The sequence below is a fragment of the Onthophagus taurus genome, chromosome 2, assembly GCF_036711975.1.
Source record: "Onthophagus taurus isolate NC chromosome 2, IU_Otau_3.0, whole genome shotgun sequence".
Classification (NCBI taxonomy): domain Eukaryota; kingdom Metazoa; phylum Arthropoda; class Insecta; order Coleoptera; family Scarabaeidae; genus Onthophagus; species Onthophagus taurus.
Window position 1 is genome coordinate 30777901 of NC_091967.1, and position 19715 is coordinate 30797615.

Genomic DNA, 19715 nt, shown 5'->3' on the forward strand with positions numbered 1-19715 from the left:
CGCTAGTGGATATTGGAATTGATGCAATAACGTTTAAAAGTGGTTTCAAATCATCAGGAATTATTTCATCTTTTCCTCCGCCCATTTTGTAGAACCTAAAGCCACGAATTATTTGTACATCAATTAGTACATAAATTAGTGTATGTGTTTTCATTTTCAATCTGACTTGTCTGACGTTTGGCATCATAACGAGAACCATGAGAAGACGAAGTTGTTATCATACGATTCATATTATTTGCTAAACTGGTATACAGCTGTGCAGTATTTATGGGTACAACTCTACCCTCATGAAGTTGTATACCTTTGTATGTATTTTCTGAGATAGAGCACAAAAGTTTATTAAGTTTGGGTCCTGGTTGAGTAGTCATGGAGTCGAAAATTCGAATTGTAGTTCTTATAGCTTTATCAGCTTCAACAAGAGTAATGTTTTGACGCTGCAATACTTCTGACAAATCTCCCATTTCATCAAGAGCGTCAGACATAGCATGTAGATTTTTTAAAAATTGTACATCAGTCATAATATTCAGTAAACCATTGTATTTGGCTCTTTCTTTTGTATCTCTAGTCCAATCCTTAGAGGCTGTCTCAAAATGTTCACAAAGTGCTTGGTTGTTATGTAATACAGCATTGATTGTACGTTTGCTTGATGCAACCCATCGAACAGATAAAATTCTTCCGATTCTTAAAATTTGCGCCTCAAGCGAAGCTGTTGCCTTTTTGAGCTCATTTTGGTTTTTGGGCGATAGGTGGTATAAGCTATATAATTTATCTATAAAGATTTTAAAATGGTTGATACCACTGACTTCATTAACGCAGTCATTGACAGCAAGCTCTAATCTGTGATTAGAGCAGTGCCACACTAATAAATTTGGAAATATTGTTTGCAGCCGCGTTGCTACTCCGGACTTCTTGCCAATCATAACCGAGGCTCCATCACAGGCAAAGGCTATGAGGTGCTCTTCCAGAACAGATTGATCAAAGCCATATTTATTTAGGCATATCAAAAGATCCTTTGTGATATTTTCAGCAGTTGAATCAGTCAGCTCAATTAAGTCAAGATTAAAGACATAGGTACCTTCTAGATTTGACGAGGAATCTTCGAAATTTGACCTTATTACTACAACCAAAGTCGTTTTTTTTGCTTAGGGTTGTTGACTCGTCTATCAAAACTGAGATTTTCCTTTTATTGTCAATAATATTTTTGCATATGGCGTTTTTCATTTCAAATGCGTTTTGTCAGAATGTAAAATCTTACCCAGTTCTGAAAACTCGTTCAGTGGTAGTAAATAATGTTTCATTCATTTTGTGTCTCCAATGACTCCTTCAATGGTCTTTTTTTTTTTCATGCTATAGAATTTCTATGGCCTTTTTATGAGTTTCCGAATGTTTGTGTTCAAATATTTTTTTACGTAGGCTTGATTGCTGTGACTCCCGAGTCTTTCCATTTTCTGTCACTGAACATTCTTGCCACGGTTTTGAAACTCTTTTATTTTTGTCACTGTGAATGGCGAAAGAATCCACTGCCACAAACTAAACAGCCCAAAGCCTTATTTTCGACGATGAGCCAGTCATTGTTTTCTTTGAATGCTTGGTACTGGCTTACATTCCAACAACCTTACTCGGGCCACTTGTGCTGGGAAGATTTTGATAATCTTTTTCCAGTACTGTTTTCTTATTGCTGATCGGACTAGTCTCGTTAGGCTTGTGTGGCCTCTTTTTAAGCCAATTTTGTAGATTATTCATTTTAAATACCTACGCGACCGACACTGGACCTACAACGACATTGTAAATACAAAAATAGTAAGGTTAAAAATTTTTATTTATTGTTAGATGATTAGAATGCATACACACTGTCACTTCAATAAACTATCAACACTAATCCTATCTACCAACAAACAGGAACGAAATGAAAATAACACAGTCTTGTTGAAACTACGCTGCCAAATGCCAATGCGAACTCGGCTTAATCATGCCTATGCGCACACATACATCGTCGTCACGAGAGATCCAATTGTAATTATTTAGCTTTTCCGTGAAGCGCAAAAGTCCGACTGTGGACTCGGACACGGAAAAGTACCGTTTCACTTTTTTAATTATTTTTTTCATAGTTTCTTCATAATTTTTGTTATTTTTTCATTCAGTTCTTCTTTTTGTTTTATTAATTTGTTTGTTTCTTTTTACGATGATCCTTGTTTAAAACTCATAACCTCACTTTTCAACGTGTTTTCAAATGTTCATTTTACAAACTTTAATGTAACAACGTTTCTGTTCCGATTCGAGAAAATGTATCACTTAAAATGTACACAACCCCTTTGCGACTGTTTTTGTAAAACAATTACTGATTCAACATTAATTCTCCGTCTCAACATCTAATCTCTCTTTTGACGTCGTGCCTAAGAAGAAGACCTTATTGGTCGAAACAATTGTCGCACCGAAACAAATAAAATAAACAATCATCATCGTAAAACTTACCTTTCATTTCAATTGTAATTATGTCCAGAATTCTGAAGAAAATTGCCATAGGCCATCTTCTGGTTCTACGACCGGTACAACAGTTAGCACATTTTTCATCGAGAGCATCTACACCAGCCTTAGTGCTGTTGTAGAAAGCAATAATTACTGGCTTGTTGACATCTGGATCGGTACATTTTATATTATGCATTGAACTTACTAATATCACTGCTTTAGATTATTTTGGGACGAACGACACCATGGTAACTTCCGGTGTGAATCCATACAATGCTGATCCGGGTGTCCTAGTTTTGATAGGCAGAAATTGACTCGGAATTTCTCTTTTATTTTTTTTCACAGTTCCAACGTAAGTCAAATCGTTTTCTCTCAATAGGTGTAGAGCCAGATCAATTGCTGTGAACCAATTGTCTGCGGTGATGTTTCTGTTACTCTTTTGTATGGGCTTGGAAAGACGTAAAACAGATTGCATTGGTTTTGGTAAAGTTTGATATTTTTCCGGCAACGTATTTCCATCCGATCCTTTTCCAATGTAAATATAACCATTGAAATAATAATGGTTTCTTGAATCGGTCAGTGCCATTAGTTTTAGCCCATACTTTGCTGGTTTGTTTGGAATATACATTCGAAACGTGCAGCGGCCGCGGAAGCTGATGAGCATTTCATCCATAGTAATGCAAGTTCCCAAACTGTACGCCTGTTGGCAATTTTTCACGTACTGTTTTCTTATTGCTGATCGGACTAGTCTCGTTAGGCTTGTGTGGCCTCTTTTTAAGCCAATTTTGTAGATTATTCATTTTAAATACCTACGCGACCGACACTGGACCTACAACGACATTGTAAATACAAAAATAGTAAGGTTAAAAATTTTTATTTATTGTTAGATGATTAGAATGCATACACACTGTCACTTCAATAAACTATCAACACTAATCCTATCTACCAACAAACAGGAACGAAATGAAAATAACACAGTCTTGTTGAAACTACGCTGCCAAATGCCAATGCGAACTCGGCTTAATCATGCCTATGCGCACACATACATCGTCGTCACGAGAGATCCAATTGTAATTATTTAGCTTTTCCGTGAAGCGCAAAAGTCCGACTGTGGACTCGGACACGGAAAAGTACCGTTTCACTTTTTTAATTATTTTTTTCATAGTTTCTTCATAATTTTTGTTATTTTTTCATTCAGTTCTTCTTTTTGTTTTATTAATTTGTTTGTTTCTTTTTACGATGATCCTTGTTTAAAACTCATAACCTCACTTTTCAACGTGTTTTCAAATGTTCATTTTACAAACTTTAATGTAACAACGTTTCTGTTCCGATTCGAGAAAATGTATCACTTAAAATGTACACAACCCCTTTGCGACTGTTTTTGTAAAACAATTACTGATTCAACATTAATTCTCCGTCTCAACATCTAATCTCTCTTTTGACGTCGTGCCTAAGAAGAAGACCTTATTGGTCGAAACAATTGTCGCACCGAAACAAATAAAATAAACAATCATCATCGTAAAACTTACCTTTCATTTCAATTGTAATTATGTCCAGAATTCTTAAGAAAATTGCCATAGGCCATCTTCTGGTTCTACGACCGGTACAACAGTTAGCACATTTTTCATCGAGAGCATCTACACCAGCCTTAGTGCTGTTGTAGAAAGCAATAATTACTGGCTTGTTGACATCTGGATCGGTACATTTTATATTATGCATTGAACTTACTAATATCACTGCTTTAGATTATTTTGGGACGAACGACACCATGGTAACTTCCGGTGTGAATCCATACAATGCTGATCCGGGTGTCCTAGTTTTGATAGGCAGAAATTGACTCGGAATTTCTCTTTTATTTTTTTTCACAGTTCCAACGTAAGTCAAATCGTTTTCTCTCAATAGGTGTAGAGCCAGATCAATTGCTGTGAACCAATTGTCTGCGGTGATGTTTCTGTTACTCTTTTGTATGGGCTTGGAAAGACGTAAAACAGATTGCATTGGTTTTGGTAAAGTTTGATATTTTTCCGGCAACGTATTTCCATCCGATCCTTTTCCAATGTAAATATAACCATTGAAATAATAATGGTTTCTTGAATCGGTCAGTGCCATTAGTTTTAGCCCATACTTTGCTGGTTTGTTTGGAATATACATTCGAAACGTGCAGCGGCCGCGGAAGCTGATGAGCATTTCATCCATAGTAATGCAAGTTCCCAAACTGTACGCCTGTTGGCAATTTTTCACGAATGTTTCAAAAATTAGTGAGATTGGTGCAGCTAGATCTGTCTTTTTGCGTTCTTTTCTAGAATTAGTGTCATCGAATCTAAGACAGCTTACTAAAAACGCGAATCTGTTCTTAAACATCACAGCACGAAATATCTCGGCACCGGTTCCATCTGTTGCGAAGAGAGTGTTTATATCTTGATGATTTGACTTGAATGCCGCAGTGAAAAAGCGAAGTTCTATAAACGCCTTGAGCTCAATCATATCTAAATCTTTGAATTCTGGACGTGCCTTATTAGTATAACTGGTTCTTTCTTTCTGTATTTTTATATTTGTCCAACGTAAAACTTCTGAAAGTAATGGTATCATCAATTAACCTATTCTACATGTCTTCAGGACTTGCTTTAGTCGGACGGTTAGGCCCTCGTAATCCAGGACGTTCCAAAACAATATTATGCTTCCTTGTTCTTGTTCTGGAGTTTTCAGGTTCAGTCGACCATTTAAATTTATTCTTTCCATAGATATATGTTAGGGGAATGTTACTGTCACCTTCATTCTCAGATGAATCGCTTGACACATTTTGCTCTTCGTTTTTCCCTCTATCGCAATATTCCCCACTCTTGGTGTCTGTTTCCCTTTCATTTTCAATAACTTCTATCTCTGTGTCTGAATCATGATCGCTCATAATATCGTTATTCACAGAGTGTCAACATCACTCACATCATTATCTTCCTACTTATCTACTAAATCATCTTCATCGCTGTCATCGTACCATCGCATTACGGTTTCTTCAAAATTAGCATCTCCCGTCCTTACAAGCGCTGGTCCTGGACGGGAAGCCATTATTTTGGGTATTATAATCTATAAAAATTAATTGTGTAAGGGCCGATCTTACAAGTGTTGGTATAATCAGTGGAATAGTTATTCCCAGAATAATTAATTCTCGGCATTAATTTATCGAATGCGTCTTATAAAGCCTTTCTTATGCCAGAATAGTTATTCCAATGGTTGGTAATACTGTAGGTATAACGCGCATGTGGTTTGTTGACGTTGTTTACGTTTAGCGACTGTCAAATTAATCAGCGGTGTTTACCATTATTCTGTTTTATTTTCATTTTACGTCCTTACGAATATGAATGTGAACAAAATATTTTTGAGTTTTGGTATTAATAGTTCCACATAGTAACAGTGCTAGTGTAAAACTAGAATTAACACTAGATCTAGAACTAGAAACATTTGGGTTAGCTGTACGTCTCTTAAGACGGCTAAACTCGAATGTTTCTAGTTCTACGTCTAGTGTTAGTAAGACGTTTATTCTACTGTTTATGTTACCGCTAAAGTGTATAATGCCGGTATTCTATGAAATAACTAGTTATTTTATGAAATATCGACCCACAATAGTTAAAGTATAAAATGGGTTATTTATTTCATACTTTAACTAGTTATTTCATAGAATACCTAGTTATTTCATAAAACAACGAAGTTCTATAAATTAAAGTATGAAATGGCGGAAAAAAATTACTTAAATATGTATTTTACAGCGTGACTTTTGTCGGTAAATAAAAACAGTTTGAGAATATAGTTATGAACTTTATTAAAAAATAAAGATAAACACTTCTAAGAATATTAAAAAAATAAATAAAAATACTTCTAAGAACATTAAAAAAAAATAAATATCCTTTAACCCTTAATCACTGACGTGTCATTTCGTTACACTACCACTGACGTACGAATGAGGTTCGTCTATTTCTTTCGAGGCCTGTGAGGCCGTGGTCAATCGTAATTAATGTTTTTATTGATTTTTATGTAATAGAACATTTCATATCTAAGATGTAAAGATAAAAAAAACAATAAAAATACTCATAGAAAAAATATTTATTCACCAATATTCTTAGCGGTATACAAAAAATACAAAAAATATTTAAAAATCAACAAAAAAAAACTATACTCTATAGGAACTTGTTGTCATCATTTTTGTACTTAACTAAGAATGTTTTTATGAAATCAAAATTACGTTAGCAACTAATCAATTATTTAGGCACTTTTTAACGGCAGTTGTTACAGGTGGGTTTTGAACACTGCAAGCAGATCGGCTGACCGCACATTGTGCACCCGTAATGGGTTCTACATCGTTTTTGCTTGAAACACATGTAACAATTCTTCAAAATCTCAAACTTTAGGATTTCAATGCTTTGTTGATTTGATTCAGTAGGCTTATCTTTCCCCAAAATACGTCCTATGAGACTCTTGAGCTCGTGAGAAAGTTGTGGTATGGAGTTACTAATCGTCTGCCTAGGTCTTTCATGAATTCCATACGTTTCGATTTGTCATAATTAGATATTATGAAAGAATTGGCAGCAGCTATATCTAAAATCCTGTAGAATATGACTAGTGGCCATCGCCTAGACCTTCTACTACAAGTGTATTTTGCACACTTTTCGTCTAGAGAATCCACACCCCCTTTTGTTGCGTTATAGAATGAAATTATTTCGGGGATCCCTTTAGTAGAGTCAAAGCTCTCTTCATGGTGCATTGATGACATCATTGTGACAGTCTTCTTCTTTTTTGGCACATAAGATAGCAGAGTAAGTTGTTTTGTAAAACCATACCTAGTTGAATGAACTTGTCGTTTTTTATCAAGAAATTCGGGTGGTATTTCTCTTTTATTTTTTTTAGGGTTCCAACGTAAGTCAAGCCTCTTTTTCTCAGTTCTATGCAGACTTCAATTGAGGAAAAGTAGTTATCTGTAGTAATATTTCGATTGGTTGTCATTATCGGTTTTGCCAAACGCAAGACACACTGCGTTGGCACTAATAACTTCCTGTCTTCATGTGTTAGCCCGTTTCCGTCACTGTTCTTTCCTGTATATAGGTACGCATTGTATAAATAGCTAGTAGCACCATCAGTCAGACATTTTATTTCCAAGCCATACTTACACGGCTTGTTAAGCATGTATTTCTTCCATCTACATCTTCCTCTAAAAGATACTAGCATTTCGTCAATTGTTGTAGTTTCCCCAATTTTATAGTACTTTCGACAATTTCCTATAAATTCGCGAAATATGTCCGAAATAGCAGCAGCGACGTCAGTCCGTTTTCTTTGGTCTCTAGTAGACGCATCATCAAACCTCAGACATAGGATAATCATTGCACCGCTCTTTAGACATAACTCCTCTAAAAATATCTCTCCCGGTTTCGTCCGTCGCAAACAATGCATTTAGGTCTTCATCATTTGATTTGAACACTGCACTAAACATCAGCAGACCAATGAACACATCAAACTCCAAAGGATCAATGTCTTTCAGTTCAGGTTTATTCTGGCGTTTATATTTTTCTCTTGTCACTTCCAATCTTTGATTAGTAAAGTTTATGACTTTAGTTTTGATACTCTCAGATATCAGCAATCCAAATAATTGAGACGAAGAGCTGTCAGGTGGAATGTCAGTTGCGGTCAATGGAACTACAATGTTGTGCGCAGGAGTTCGAGTGCTTCTTGATGGCCCTTCTGCGGACCACTTCATGCATCGTCTTTTACCATAGAAATATTTTTGGCGACGTGATTTGTCATTACAAGTCTCAGGTTCATTTACCTGGCTGATAGTTTCTCTTTCTAGAGGGTCGGCTCGACTTACTAAACGTGACAATGGAATGTCATCATCAGAGGAGTCGGAAATATGAGAATCTGCTGGTGTTGGTAACCTAATCTCTTCATTTTCTTCATCTTCTTCTGATGAAGAATTTCCGCGATCTGATTGTATGCAATCTTCTTCACCTGCTGATGATTCCTCTGATTCTTCACATAGCCATGATTCTATGATGTCGTCTGATATATTGTAACCAATACGCGTTCGGTGTATTTTCCGCGATGTGGAATGCCCGGGCTAAGTATTACATCGCTTACGATTCATTTTATCTACAAGCGAAAAAATAAAAGGAATTCGAAAAAGCTACACTAACACTGACAATACGAATGCCGTACGTCAGATGATCAAATTCACCTGTATAAAAGTGCGTCATACGTTCGTCCTCTCTGCAGCACGCGTGTTACTGACGGCTAGGAAGCTATTAGAAACGACAAGCCCGAATTCCCGCACAAAAACAAGTTATGAACGAATAACGGTTTTCGCAACGAATGTCATTCGTACGTCAGTGATTAAGGGTTAAAATAAACTAATAATCATGAGATCAATAATCATTAAAAGTTATTGTAAATATATCACATTAAAATAAAACGAAATTTTTAATTATTTTATTATTTTCTCTAACTATTTATTTGTGCACTGATTACTACCATGACATTTCGAATTACATAATAAATTACTTCGTTTACACAAGCATTTTTTTGTTTCACATTTTTTTGTGCAAGCACATTTTTTAAAGCCTTGCCCCGTACCAATTGACTGAGCAATTGCCACCGTCCGCAGCGACATCTCTTTAGAAGGAACTTCTTCGGTTGTTACAAGTTTCTCATCACACACGCTAAATTGAGACCTCGCATACAATTGATTAATTATACCATTTCTTGTGCCCAATTTATAGTAATTATCATCAGTGACTTCTAGTACAACAGCCAATACAGACCTTGGATCACCTCTTCCACGGTCTACATCGGGAATTTTGACACGAACAGTCGAACCAACATCTGCCGAGGGGTGTAACTTATCAGAAGTAATCTTCATTTTTTTGGCTTGTTGACATAAACCTTCTTTAGCATCGTTACGTTCATTTATAATCGAATTTCTTTTGTAACATAATAGGCATAGGTGACTTGGATCCATTCTATCGCCGTCTATATTGAATGTTTCTACTGTACATCTGAAATGCACTGGTTTTAAACAGTCAGTGCAAAGGCAACAATTCTCTAAGCAATTGTTCAAACAAATTATACATTTTCTTTCTTCAATTTCTTCACTTCACTCATCGTTTCTTCATTATCCTTGTCGGCGTTGCTAACATTTTCTTTATCGTTGTTGTCGACGTTAGATTGTTCTACATGTGTCTCCATGCCTTGCAAAAGTTTTTTTAAATCCTCCTCATCTTGTATTGATGAAATGATTTCTTTCGGCAAAGAAGACGTTGTTAATCCAACTTTCGGGTCCACACCAAACATTGCCTTGTAAGGTGTCCTTTTAATACCGGAATGCTAGGCGCGATTTTTCATAAATTGAACAAATTGTAGTCCTTTATTCCATTTATTGGTATTATTTTGTTTTTATATTTTTTATTTAATTCTTTAATCATCCTATCTCTGCCTCCATGTCCAATTGCAAGATGAATGTCATAAAGCACATCAATAAACACATAATCAAGAAAAGATGGAATTGAAGTCTTTTAGAATAAGTATACAAAATTAATATTTTTGCAAAATATACCTGTTATTTGAAGCACGTCGTAATGTTGCAGCAACCAATAATCTCGGAGAATTTTTTTCTGTTTTGTTTTGGAATGTTTCACATCTCTTATTAAATTCATATATTTCTCACTTGTTAATAAGGCACAGTTGATCAAAACGTTGATCTGAGATCTGTGTACTCTTAAATACAACAATGGAAGTGAGTGATATTAAAAGAAATATGAAACTAAAATTTACAGATTTAATAAATAAAAATGAATCTAAAACAGAGTACACAGATCTCAGATCAACGTTTGAAACGTTTGTTTGTAGAGTGGTTTCTTTTTTAGGTTAAGTTTGACAGTTCATTATACACTTTTGATGTAGTGTAACCGGTATTCTATGAAATAACTAGTTAAAGCATGAAATAGTTTTTTATTACATGCTTTAACTATTACAAATAGTTATTTCATGGAATACCGAATTATACAGTTTAACGGTAACATTTATACCAACATTTAGTTATTCTTGGTATACGGAGCGGTATAAACTGTTTTGTAAGATCGGCTCTAAACCGAATAACCTAAAGTCACCGTAAAAATTATCCGTGCCTAAAATAGTTACGTACTCACCGTTGCCGGTCTCCGAGACCGCTTTTAAACTTTTTTTTATATATCAAAATATACAGCACAACTAACCACAGCAAATTACTGTCGCAAACTGATATGATGTCACCTTATACATAGCTAGACGGAGACCGTGACATGCGTAAAATTAGACGCGATAATTGAATTCGAAAAACAGGTGCCGGTCAGACCGGCAACGGCAGTTACGGGTTAGCAACCCAAGGTTCTTGCAGAAAAACTACATGAATATTATTTCTAGAAATATATTCCATTAAACTAAAAGTAGAATTTTTTCCTCTACCTAAATTAATTTGAACACAATTTATTTTAATTATTTCACTATTCATAGTCTATTTTTTTATTAAATTCTATTAAATATTTCCTTAATGATGAACACTCTTTTGAAAAATAACTGTGCTTAATATCCCCTGAAATCTTGTTTCTGATACAAGCAATACATTTCTTATCCTTTGAATTACATTTTCTTACATCATGTTCCCCTCCGCAATTTTTACAAAATTGAACATCTTTACAATTCTCTGATTTGTGACCAATTCTTAGGCATTTAAAACAATGTAAGATTGATTTATCATCCTCGACTTTACAACGATTCCATCCTACGTTTAAGCCATCTTTAATAATTAATTTCAACTTACCCGTTACGTCTACAACAATTTCTTTTTCAAAATCTTTTGGATTCTGATAGTTATCTCTAATATTTTCATTCTGTTTAAACAAACATTCTAAAATATTATCTTCCTTTATTTCATTATTAATTCCGAAAAAATTTCTGTTTTACCTACTTTCTCTGTGACTGCTAGTTTTAATTTTTCCACATCAGATTTGTTTTGCATTCAATGAAAACAACACCATTTTTATTTGATGTTACCCTTTTAACATTAATTCCCTTTTCCACAATATTAACATTTTTAAGAATTTTATTTTTTAAATTCTCACCCTTACTTATAGAATTCGATTTAATACAAATAATAGGTCCACTTTTATTAATTTCATTACATTTAATATTTCCTTTTGTTACTGAAGCAAAACTACAACTACTAAAAGAATTGTCCACACAATTGGTGGTCTTACCTGATTTCAATTCTACATGTTTTCTTAATACTTCGATCTCCATTTTTAATTCTTCTGATTGCTTCCTTACTTCTCTAACTACACCATTCTATTCTGCTACTAAATCCCCTAACGAGGAAATTAAAAACCTCGCCCTTTTCCTATTTTCCACCGTTAAAGTTACAGATTTTACAGGAATTAGTTCAAAAAGGTTACATTTAATTTCACTAGATTTAATTAAGAACTCGTTATTTCACATTATGAATATTTTTAAAAAAAGCCAATTTAAAATTAAATAAAAATTTGATAATAATTATTATTAAATTCAATATTAAAATGAGTATTAAAAATGTTTTAAAATAATGATTTTCAATTTAAAAAATAATTTCCGATAATTTACGTAAGAATTTTATTGTAAAAAACGACAATTGTCAAAAAAAATTTTTAAAAGTACTTTTTTGTTGAAAAATCGTTTTAATAGATAATTTTTATTACCAAAACTTGTTCAAAATTTATTTCTATATTCAAAAATAATAAATAATATTTCAAAAATTAAAAAGATTACGTAATAATTAAAAAATTAAAAAAACGCAACTTATTGCATGGAACGATGACTAACTTATTTTTAAAAAAGAATATCGGTGCTACAGACTCTGTTTCCGTTACTTCGTGTAACCGTCTTTAGGCACGACGTCGTATACAACATTTCATCATAAAGGGATTAACAATCATCGTACACATAATATCAAGGTTGAGAAACGTCTTAGTGAAAATTTGCGGATTTAAACAGTGGAGAAGCTATTAAAATTTCGTTGATTTGATTTATAACAATTCTTTCTTAAACATTAGCAAAGAGGAGATGTGTTGTGTGGTAATAAATCGTGTACGTTCTATGCAGAAAAAACGTTCTATATTCATGAAAAAACTTTATATGTTTGAAAATTGAACTTCTATTAACATAAAATTAATTCTAAAAAAACCGAAAAATCAATGATAACGAGCTGCGTTCTCCAAGAGATCTTGGTGCAGACTACGTAATAATTGCCAAATGATAATTTTTTGACAATTGTCAAAAAAATTTAAAAAATCCTTTTTTCAAAGAAAAATCGTTAAAACGTGGCGCGACCAAGAAGTCCTCGGTCGAGTCTAGGTTTTGGACTTTATTTGTCGTCGAGCATCTCCCATTATTTGAAGTAGGGCCTGAGGGTCAGCTTGCGTGGCTACATGCTGCGGGCGGCGTTCATAACTTCCGGCTATTCTGGCGACCATAAAGTTGTGGGTTGAGCCGGAATCCACGAGGGCCGGGTATGTTTTGCCGTCCAGGTGGAAGTCTATTATTGCCCGCAGGGGTTTTGAATGCGTTCATAACATGTATTCATTTAGATTACATTTTTTTTTTCTTTCAAATTAAAACAACTTTTTACAATCTTTTAATAATAATAACAATAAATCCTTTATTTTCAACCATACAATACATTATTATAAAGAAAAAATATATATACATATTTATATCAATAAAAAAAAAAGCAAAAATAAAACAAAGTAAATGTATGGCAGAAAAAAGGTGCTGGGTTCAAATTGCCACAAAAGTGGTATTTGCTCTACCACCCAGCCCTATTACAAAAGAAAACAAAAACTGGAACAAAAAACAAACAATAAAAAAAAAAAATTAAATTAAATTAAATTACACTAAAACAAAATTGCCAAAGTAATAACAAACCCAGCTGCCGTTGAATTTATTATCAGGCCCCCAAGCCACTCAACTGACCCGCCATGATGGAAGCCTTCAATCTTCGCTTAAAGATGTGGATAGACATACTGGTCTTGACGTGAACAGGAACGTCATTGTATATGTGAGCGATTTGATAACTAAACGACTTTTTAAAAAATTCATGTTTATGTTGTGGAGGAGTCAAATTGCCCTTAAACCTTAAGTTCAATGTATGCACATCAGACCTAAATTTTATTTTATGGTAAAGATAAGCAGGCTTCCCGCCAACAACAACAGTGTGGAACAGTGAAGCGGAGTGAAGCAGTCTCCGATTGCACATATTTAACCATGGAACAACCTTAAGCTTGTGTGATACGTGCTGCCGCCTCCTAATACCGTATATTAGCCGCAAGCAGGCATTTTGTATACTCTGCAGCTTACACCTATCTCTGGCGGAAATATTAGGTCCATAAACAACATCACAGAAATTCATATGAGAAAGAACTAACGTTTCACATAATAAAATTTTAATTCTCAAAGGTAGAAAACAGCGCGAAGCGTATATCATTTTTAATGCCGCATACGATCGCTGTGTACACTTATTAACGTGCTCCGAAAAGGTGAGCCCCTCATCCAGCAACAAACCTAAACTACGGACGCAAGTTTTTAGTGGTATGCACTGACCGTCAATAACAACCCTCAACCTCTCTCTGAATGAAGTGTTACTTCTAGTTTTTTTAGAACCAAACAAAATTAATTCTGTTTTCGCAGCATTCAAACGTAAAGAATGTTTACGGGACAAAACTCTTAACTGTTCAAGGTCATCATTTAACCTATCACAAGCAGTGTCTAACTCGTGGGGAAAAAACGAGATGTATAGCTGCGTGTCATCAGCATAAAAGTGACAATTACAGTGAGACAAAAAGTTCATGAAAGAAGACACATAAATAGAGTACAGAAGGGGTCCCAGAAGCGATCCCTGTGGTACCCCAGACGCAACTTCCGAAAAAGTAGATCTAACTCCATCAACCTCAACACATTGCACCCGATCACGGAGATAGCTAAGCATAAAAGTCGAAGCTGAAGGACTTAAACCAATGTGTTGCAAAATTGCAAACATTATTGAATGATTCAGAGTATCGAAGGCCTTACTATAATCGAGCAAGCAGAGTAAGGTCATTTTACCTTCATCAGATGCCCGCAACACATCGTCGACTATGCTGAGCAATGCTGTCGCACATCCATGACCTTTTCTAAAACCTGATTGTACGCTGGGCAGAATATTGCAAACATTAACATATTCCTTCAGCTGCGCTTCAATAATTCTTTCAGCCAACTTTCCCAAAACAGGCAGAATACTTATTGGTCTTAAGTGACCAAGCTCTGTAACATTTGACTTTTTTGGTAATGGTTTAACCAAAGATCGTTTCCAGCATGCAGGGAAGACACTTTCTGCAAGACAAGCATTTATTAAATGAGCAAGATATGGTACTATATGCGGGGAGCACAATTGAACAAATGAAATGTTTAGACCATCAACGCCCGCACAGTTTTTTCGAAGAGATGAAATAATCTGAAACACATAGTCTTCACTAACCTCACGAAACTTGAATGAATTGTTATTAAGTGGGTTGGAAATGTAAAAGTCATACAACTCCCGACTCATTGGCATTGCAGGAATAGAGTCTACAAAGAAATCATTAATTTGTTGCGGATCTTTTAAACAATCAGGAATTATTGTTTTTCGCTTTGGAGCTACATTTACATGCCTTAGAAAGTTCCACATTTCTCGACCATGATAAGCACACTTTCCAAGAGTATACTCAAAATATGCACGCTTTTCCCTACGAATCGCTTGATTTGTTAAATTACGCAAGGACTTGTAATATTCCCATGTCGCTTGACTATTACTTTTCTTAAAAGACCCATATGCAGAGTCTCTGAGACGCTGCATTTTTCGAATTGTGTAAGTTAACCATGGGGCCGGCGGTTTAGTGAAACGGGCGGTAATCATAGGCACATGCCGATCCATCAACTCAATTAATAGAGTATTAAGATAATCCGCCTTATCATTTATGTCCACTATATCAAATATATTAAAAAAAGGTAGTTGAAATAAATCAGATTGAAAGCGAACGTAATCAAAATTATTACAAGATCTGAAAGTTCGCAAATAGGGACAAGACTCTTTACGTTTTACATCTAGTAAACAATACGTCAAGTCATGGTCAGATGCATTAAAATAACTAACGCCACTATCAAGAACCAAATTAAGATCAGATATAAAAATTAAATCAATTAAAGTTGAAGAGGAAGCTGTAACGCGAGAGGCCGTTTGAATTATTTGAGTTAGACCAAAAGAATTCATTAAATCAAGCAGTAGTGCAGGCCGGGAACCACCACAAGCCATAAGGTCAACATTAAAGTTGCCCACAGCAGTAACGATTTCATGCTCAGAGCATATCGCACTTAAATCAATCTCTAATTCCGAAACAAAGAAGTTAAAATCACAATTAGGGGGCCTATACACAACGCCTATAACCAAATCATTTGTTCCACTATTAATTGAAATCCAAAGCTGCTCCACACCGTTGCCAGAGGAAAAAACGCGAAATTTAAAATTTTTACTTATATACATTGCTACTCCTCCACCCCGCGATACTCTATCTCGTCTAATAAGTGTATAACCGTCAATAGACAGCCGTTCGTTGTTGACATTATCATTAAGCCACGTTTCAGTCAATTCCAACACCGAGTATTTCTTCTGAAAAAGTACATTCGATACTTCATCAAGGCAGGTCAGAAGAGAACGTACATTTAAATGGCCAACAGATAAAACCATTTAACTAAATATAAAAAAAAAAAAACAATAATAATAATAAACAAATAAAGAAAATAAAACAAAGATTTTAACAAAGCAACCAGCAAATTAATTGTCCGTTTAAACTGCCGATGCTACCAACACCTTTCAGCCTACGTGTGAACCAAAACATTATTATAACAATGCGAATAATGAAACTAACAAAAACAAAATTATAACAATAATGAAACAAATAAAATAAAAATGCCACTACCAATAATAATAATGAAAAGCATGCGATTATTATTGCGATAGAGAAAAAGAAACATCAATTAAAGAAACCTTGTTATTCTTCTCTACATCTAGATCGCTGATGTCCCTAATTATAAGTTTTGTATCATTATTCCTAGCGAATATTCTTCCATCCCTCGTCCAACATTGCCTATTTCCGAATTTTTTACAAGCTTCCTTAAATAATTTATAATTACTAGCTGTAAGGTCCTCTTGAATTCCTATTTTTAACGTTTTCGCCGCTTTCAATTTATTGCGATTTTTAAGAATTTCTTCTTTAGTTTTATAACTTAGGAACTTCACTATGACAGGACGAGGATGTTTACCATTCTTCTTCCGAGCTCCGACGCGATGACAGCGATCAATCTGCTCCGCAAGAACCGAAATCCCCATATTATCTTTTAAGGTCGCTAGAACTTTTTGTTCAACATTTTCCTCCTTTTCCTCGTCAAGTCCAAATATTCGAATATTGTTACGGCGCGAGTATTGCTCGAGACCATCTATTTTTTTGTTCAATAACTGGTTCTCCCTTTGTAAGTCCTCGTTTTGTTGTTTGAGTGACTCAATTTCCGCCACAAAATGTTCCTTCACAACGCTTATAACTTTGCACATAAAAGTCTCGTTTTTTACTAAGTCACCAATTGATTCGCTAAATAAAACCTTAAGCTCTCGTAAATTTTCATCCGTGAAACGCATTTTTAACAATAATAAACACTAAATAACACGCAGCCGAAAAGTTGTGTTACTACTTGGACGACGGCATTCACGCGACTTCTTTTTATTATTATTATTATAATTTACAATCTATAACTTACAATGTTTATATATTAAACCTTACATAAAGAACAATCCTTTCTTGCCGATGGTGGACCATCAATATGCGTTTCTCAATGAGCTAAATTGTAATGTTCAAAACACGGCAGCTTGCTTTGTAATCGCTCATCGTTTCTATACTTCAACGGTAATTTAAACCAAACCGCCGCCAAATCTAATGGCTTTACTTTATTGACATAATAATCGATTGGTAAATAAAAAAATTCGTTTTTAATATTCTCAAAAGATAAATCAGATTCGTATCTTTCCATAATATCCCACACTTTATTAATTATAAAAGTTGAATGTTCCAACCTGGTAACTAAGCACCAAAGACGTTTCATCTTGAACTGCTCTACTGCTGCTATTCGCCTGCCTTTCTCAATTTGTTCGATAAATAAAAAACATTTGACAAGGAGCACATACTTTGTCTCTTTTTATGATAGGGACACATCGGCGCACCAACATCCAATTTGCATTCATTTTCCGGCAATTCTTTTACCGGTATTCTTAAAATTCTTCATAAAAATGTAGCTTTCTCACGTCTTTTTACGTATGCTACTTTTGTTGAACAACACAAATAACAAACGATCCCATCGAAACGAGACGCAGGAATAAACCCGTCGTTCCAATCAATACAATGATAATGGCTCATTAACCAATTCGCTGTATTGCGAAATTTGGTAGATAGAAAGAAAAGCTTCGACTAGGTTGAAACACGTAATGACTTATGCAATGATTACTGTCATAAGAAGCCAGTTCCTTTGGAATAAATTCTTCATCGTTCACCGTGAAACCTTGAATGTCCAAAATAAAATCCCTTTGAAAAACCATAATAAACTACTACTACTAATAAACCAATATATGCAAACGTTTGTGCAAATGTTTATAGATACACTAAATGACGTCGCTTCAGCACTACCACTATATTAATTGCTTAACCATTTTCGTAAGAGGCGAATACACAAATGCTCTGTCATGCAGAATTAATGCATAAGCTGTCGTACCGTCCGGAATTGGATTTTTCGTTGAATACTCGATTTTTATTTCTACTCCGCTTTATCAAATCAATATTTAAAGTTTCTCCAAAAACATAAATTTAATGGGATAGATGTACTTGGTGAGTTGATAATAATTTATCTATATCAGGTTTAACACGTTCGCTGCCGAGAGACACCGTTTATCATGGTTTACATACAAGTTAATTCGTAGTCGCGAACGTGTTAAATTTAGTGAGTAGCATTCTTAAATCACCACGTGCAGTGATATCCAAACGATTTCTCCTTTTGTTGAGTAGATTTCAAACTACACTACCCCCTTTCTACCAGGTACGACGTTGGAAATGCCAGCAAATATTTCTGTGTCACTACTGACCATAAACCCGAGTAGAACAACCGTATATCTTTTTGAAGCCAAAACTTTTGATAGCCCTGCTTAAATTTCTTTCATCTCTTCATTTGTGCATAGTGATATTAGCTCTTCTTGTATAATAATGCCTTCTGATTCTGTCGTATTTTCGTACAGTTGCACGGTGCCAGCATTTTTCGAGCTGGTCTGGTTTTGTTAAATACCGCTTTACCATTCTCAGATTTACCCTTCCTTTGTAATCTACTCCTTTCATTCTCTTGAATTTATTTTTGTTATAATTCCACATCATACTGTCACTTTTTCTTTTACGTTGCCTTTTTTTGTTGGGCATTTCATTTTCTTCACTGTTTTCGTTTTCAATGATATCTTCGTTTTCAACGCTATCTTCGTTTTCAACGCTATCTTCGTTTTCAATGCTATCTTCATTTGGGTTGTAGTCAGGATCCGCCTCATAGCTACGATTCGTATTAATGTCTTTCATATTTTCAACTTTATTTTCCTCGTTTTGGTCACTATCTTCAATCAGTAGAGTATCTTCATTTAAGTTTGTTACGTGTTGTTTGTCGCATTCTATGTTGTTTAAATTATTTGGAACCGAATCAGATTCTTTAACGCATTCCCTTGGGTTATCATAGTGACCTTCATTTTGCATGAGTTCAAACAGTGTTGAGTCATTACTAGGTAATATCGGTAATAATTCGTCATCAAATGGTAAAATTAATACATCGTCACTAGCAGAAGTTACTATTTCGTGGGTAAATTTGTTGTAATCCGGAGCTTTATTACTAACATAGGCATACTGAGTAGACAGCTGTGTACAAGATTCATTTTGAATATCTATATTAGCCGTTTCAGGCTTTTTTAGTTTCTGAGGCAACAACTGGAATATTTTTTTCGTATGAGTATTCATGTCTTTGCAAAAAATAAAACAGTGTTAGCAAAACGACGGCAGTTAAAAAGAAAATATTAGTTGCTTATTATTCTACCACTCGTCTGAGCTGAGCAAACTTGAAGAATT

The 19715-nt window shown here is 34.7% G+C and overlaps 1 protein-coding gene across 1 annotated transcript; it reads right to left on the reverse strand.

Moving 5' to 3' along the window:
• Window positions 1–16528: 16528 nt before the first annotated feature.
• LOC139432756 (uncharacterized) lies at window positions 16529–17212 on the reverse strand. Its single transcript, XM_071201526.1, has one exon. The coding sequence runs from the start codon at window positions 17210–17212 to the stop codon at window positions 16529–16531; it is 684 nt and encodes a 227-aa protein (XP_071057627.1).
• Window positions 17213–19715: the final 2503 nt, after the last annotated feature.

Bases quoted from the DNA above. Each gene is read 5' to 3' on its own strand.
- LOC139432756 (XM_071201526.1), bottom strand. From the start codon at position 17,212: ATGCGTTTCACGGATGAAAATTTACGAGAGCTTAAGGTTTTATTTAGC.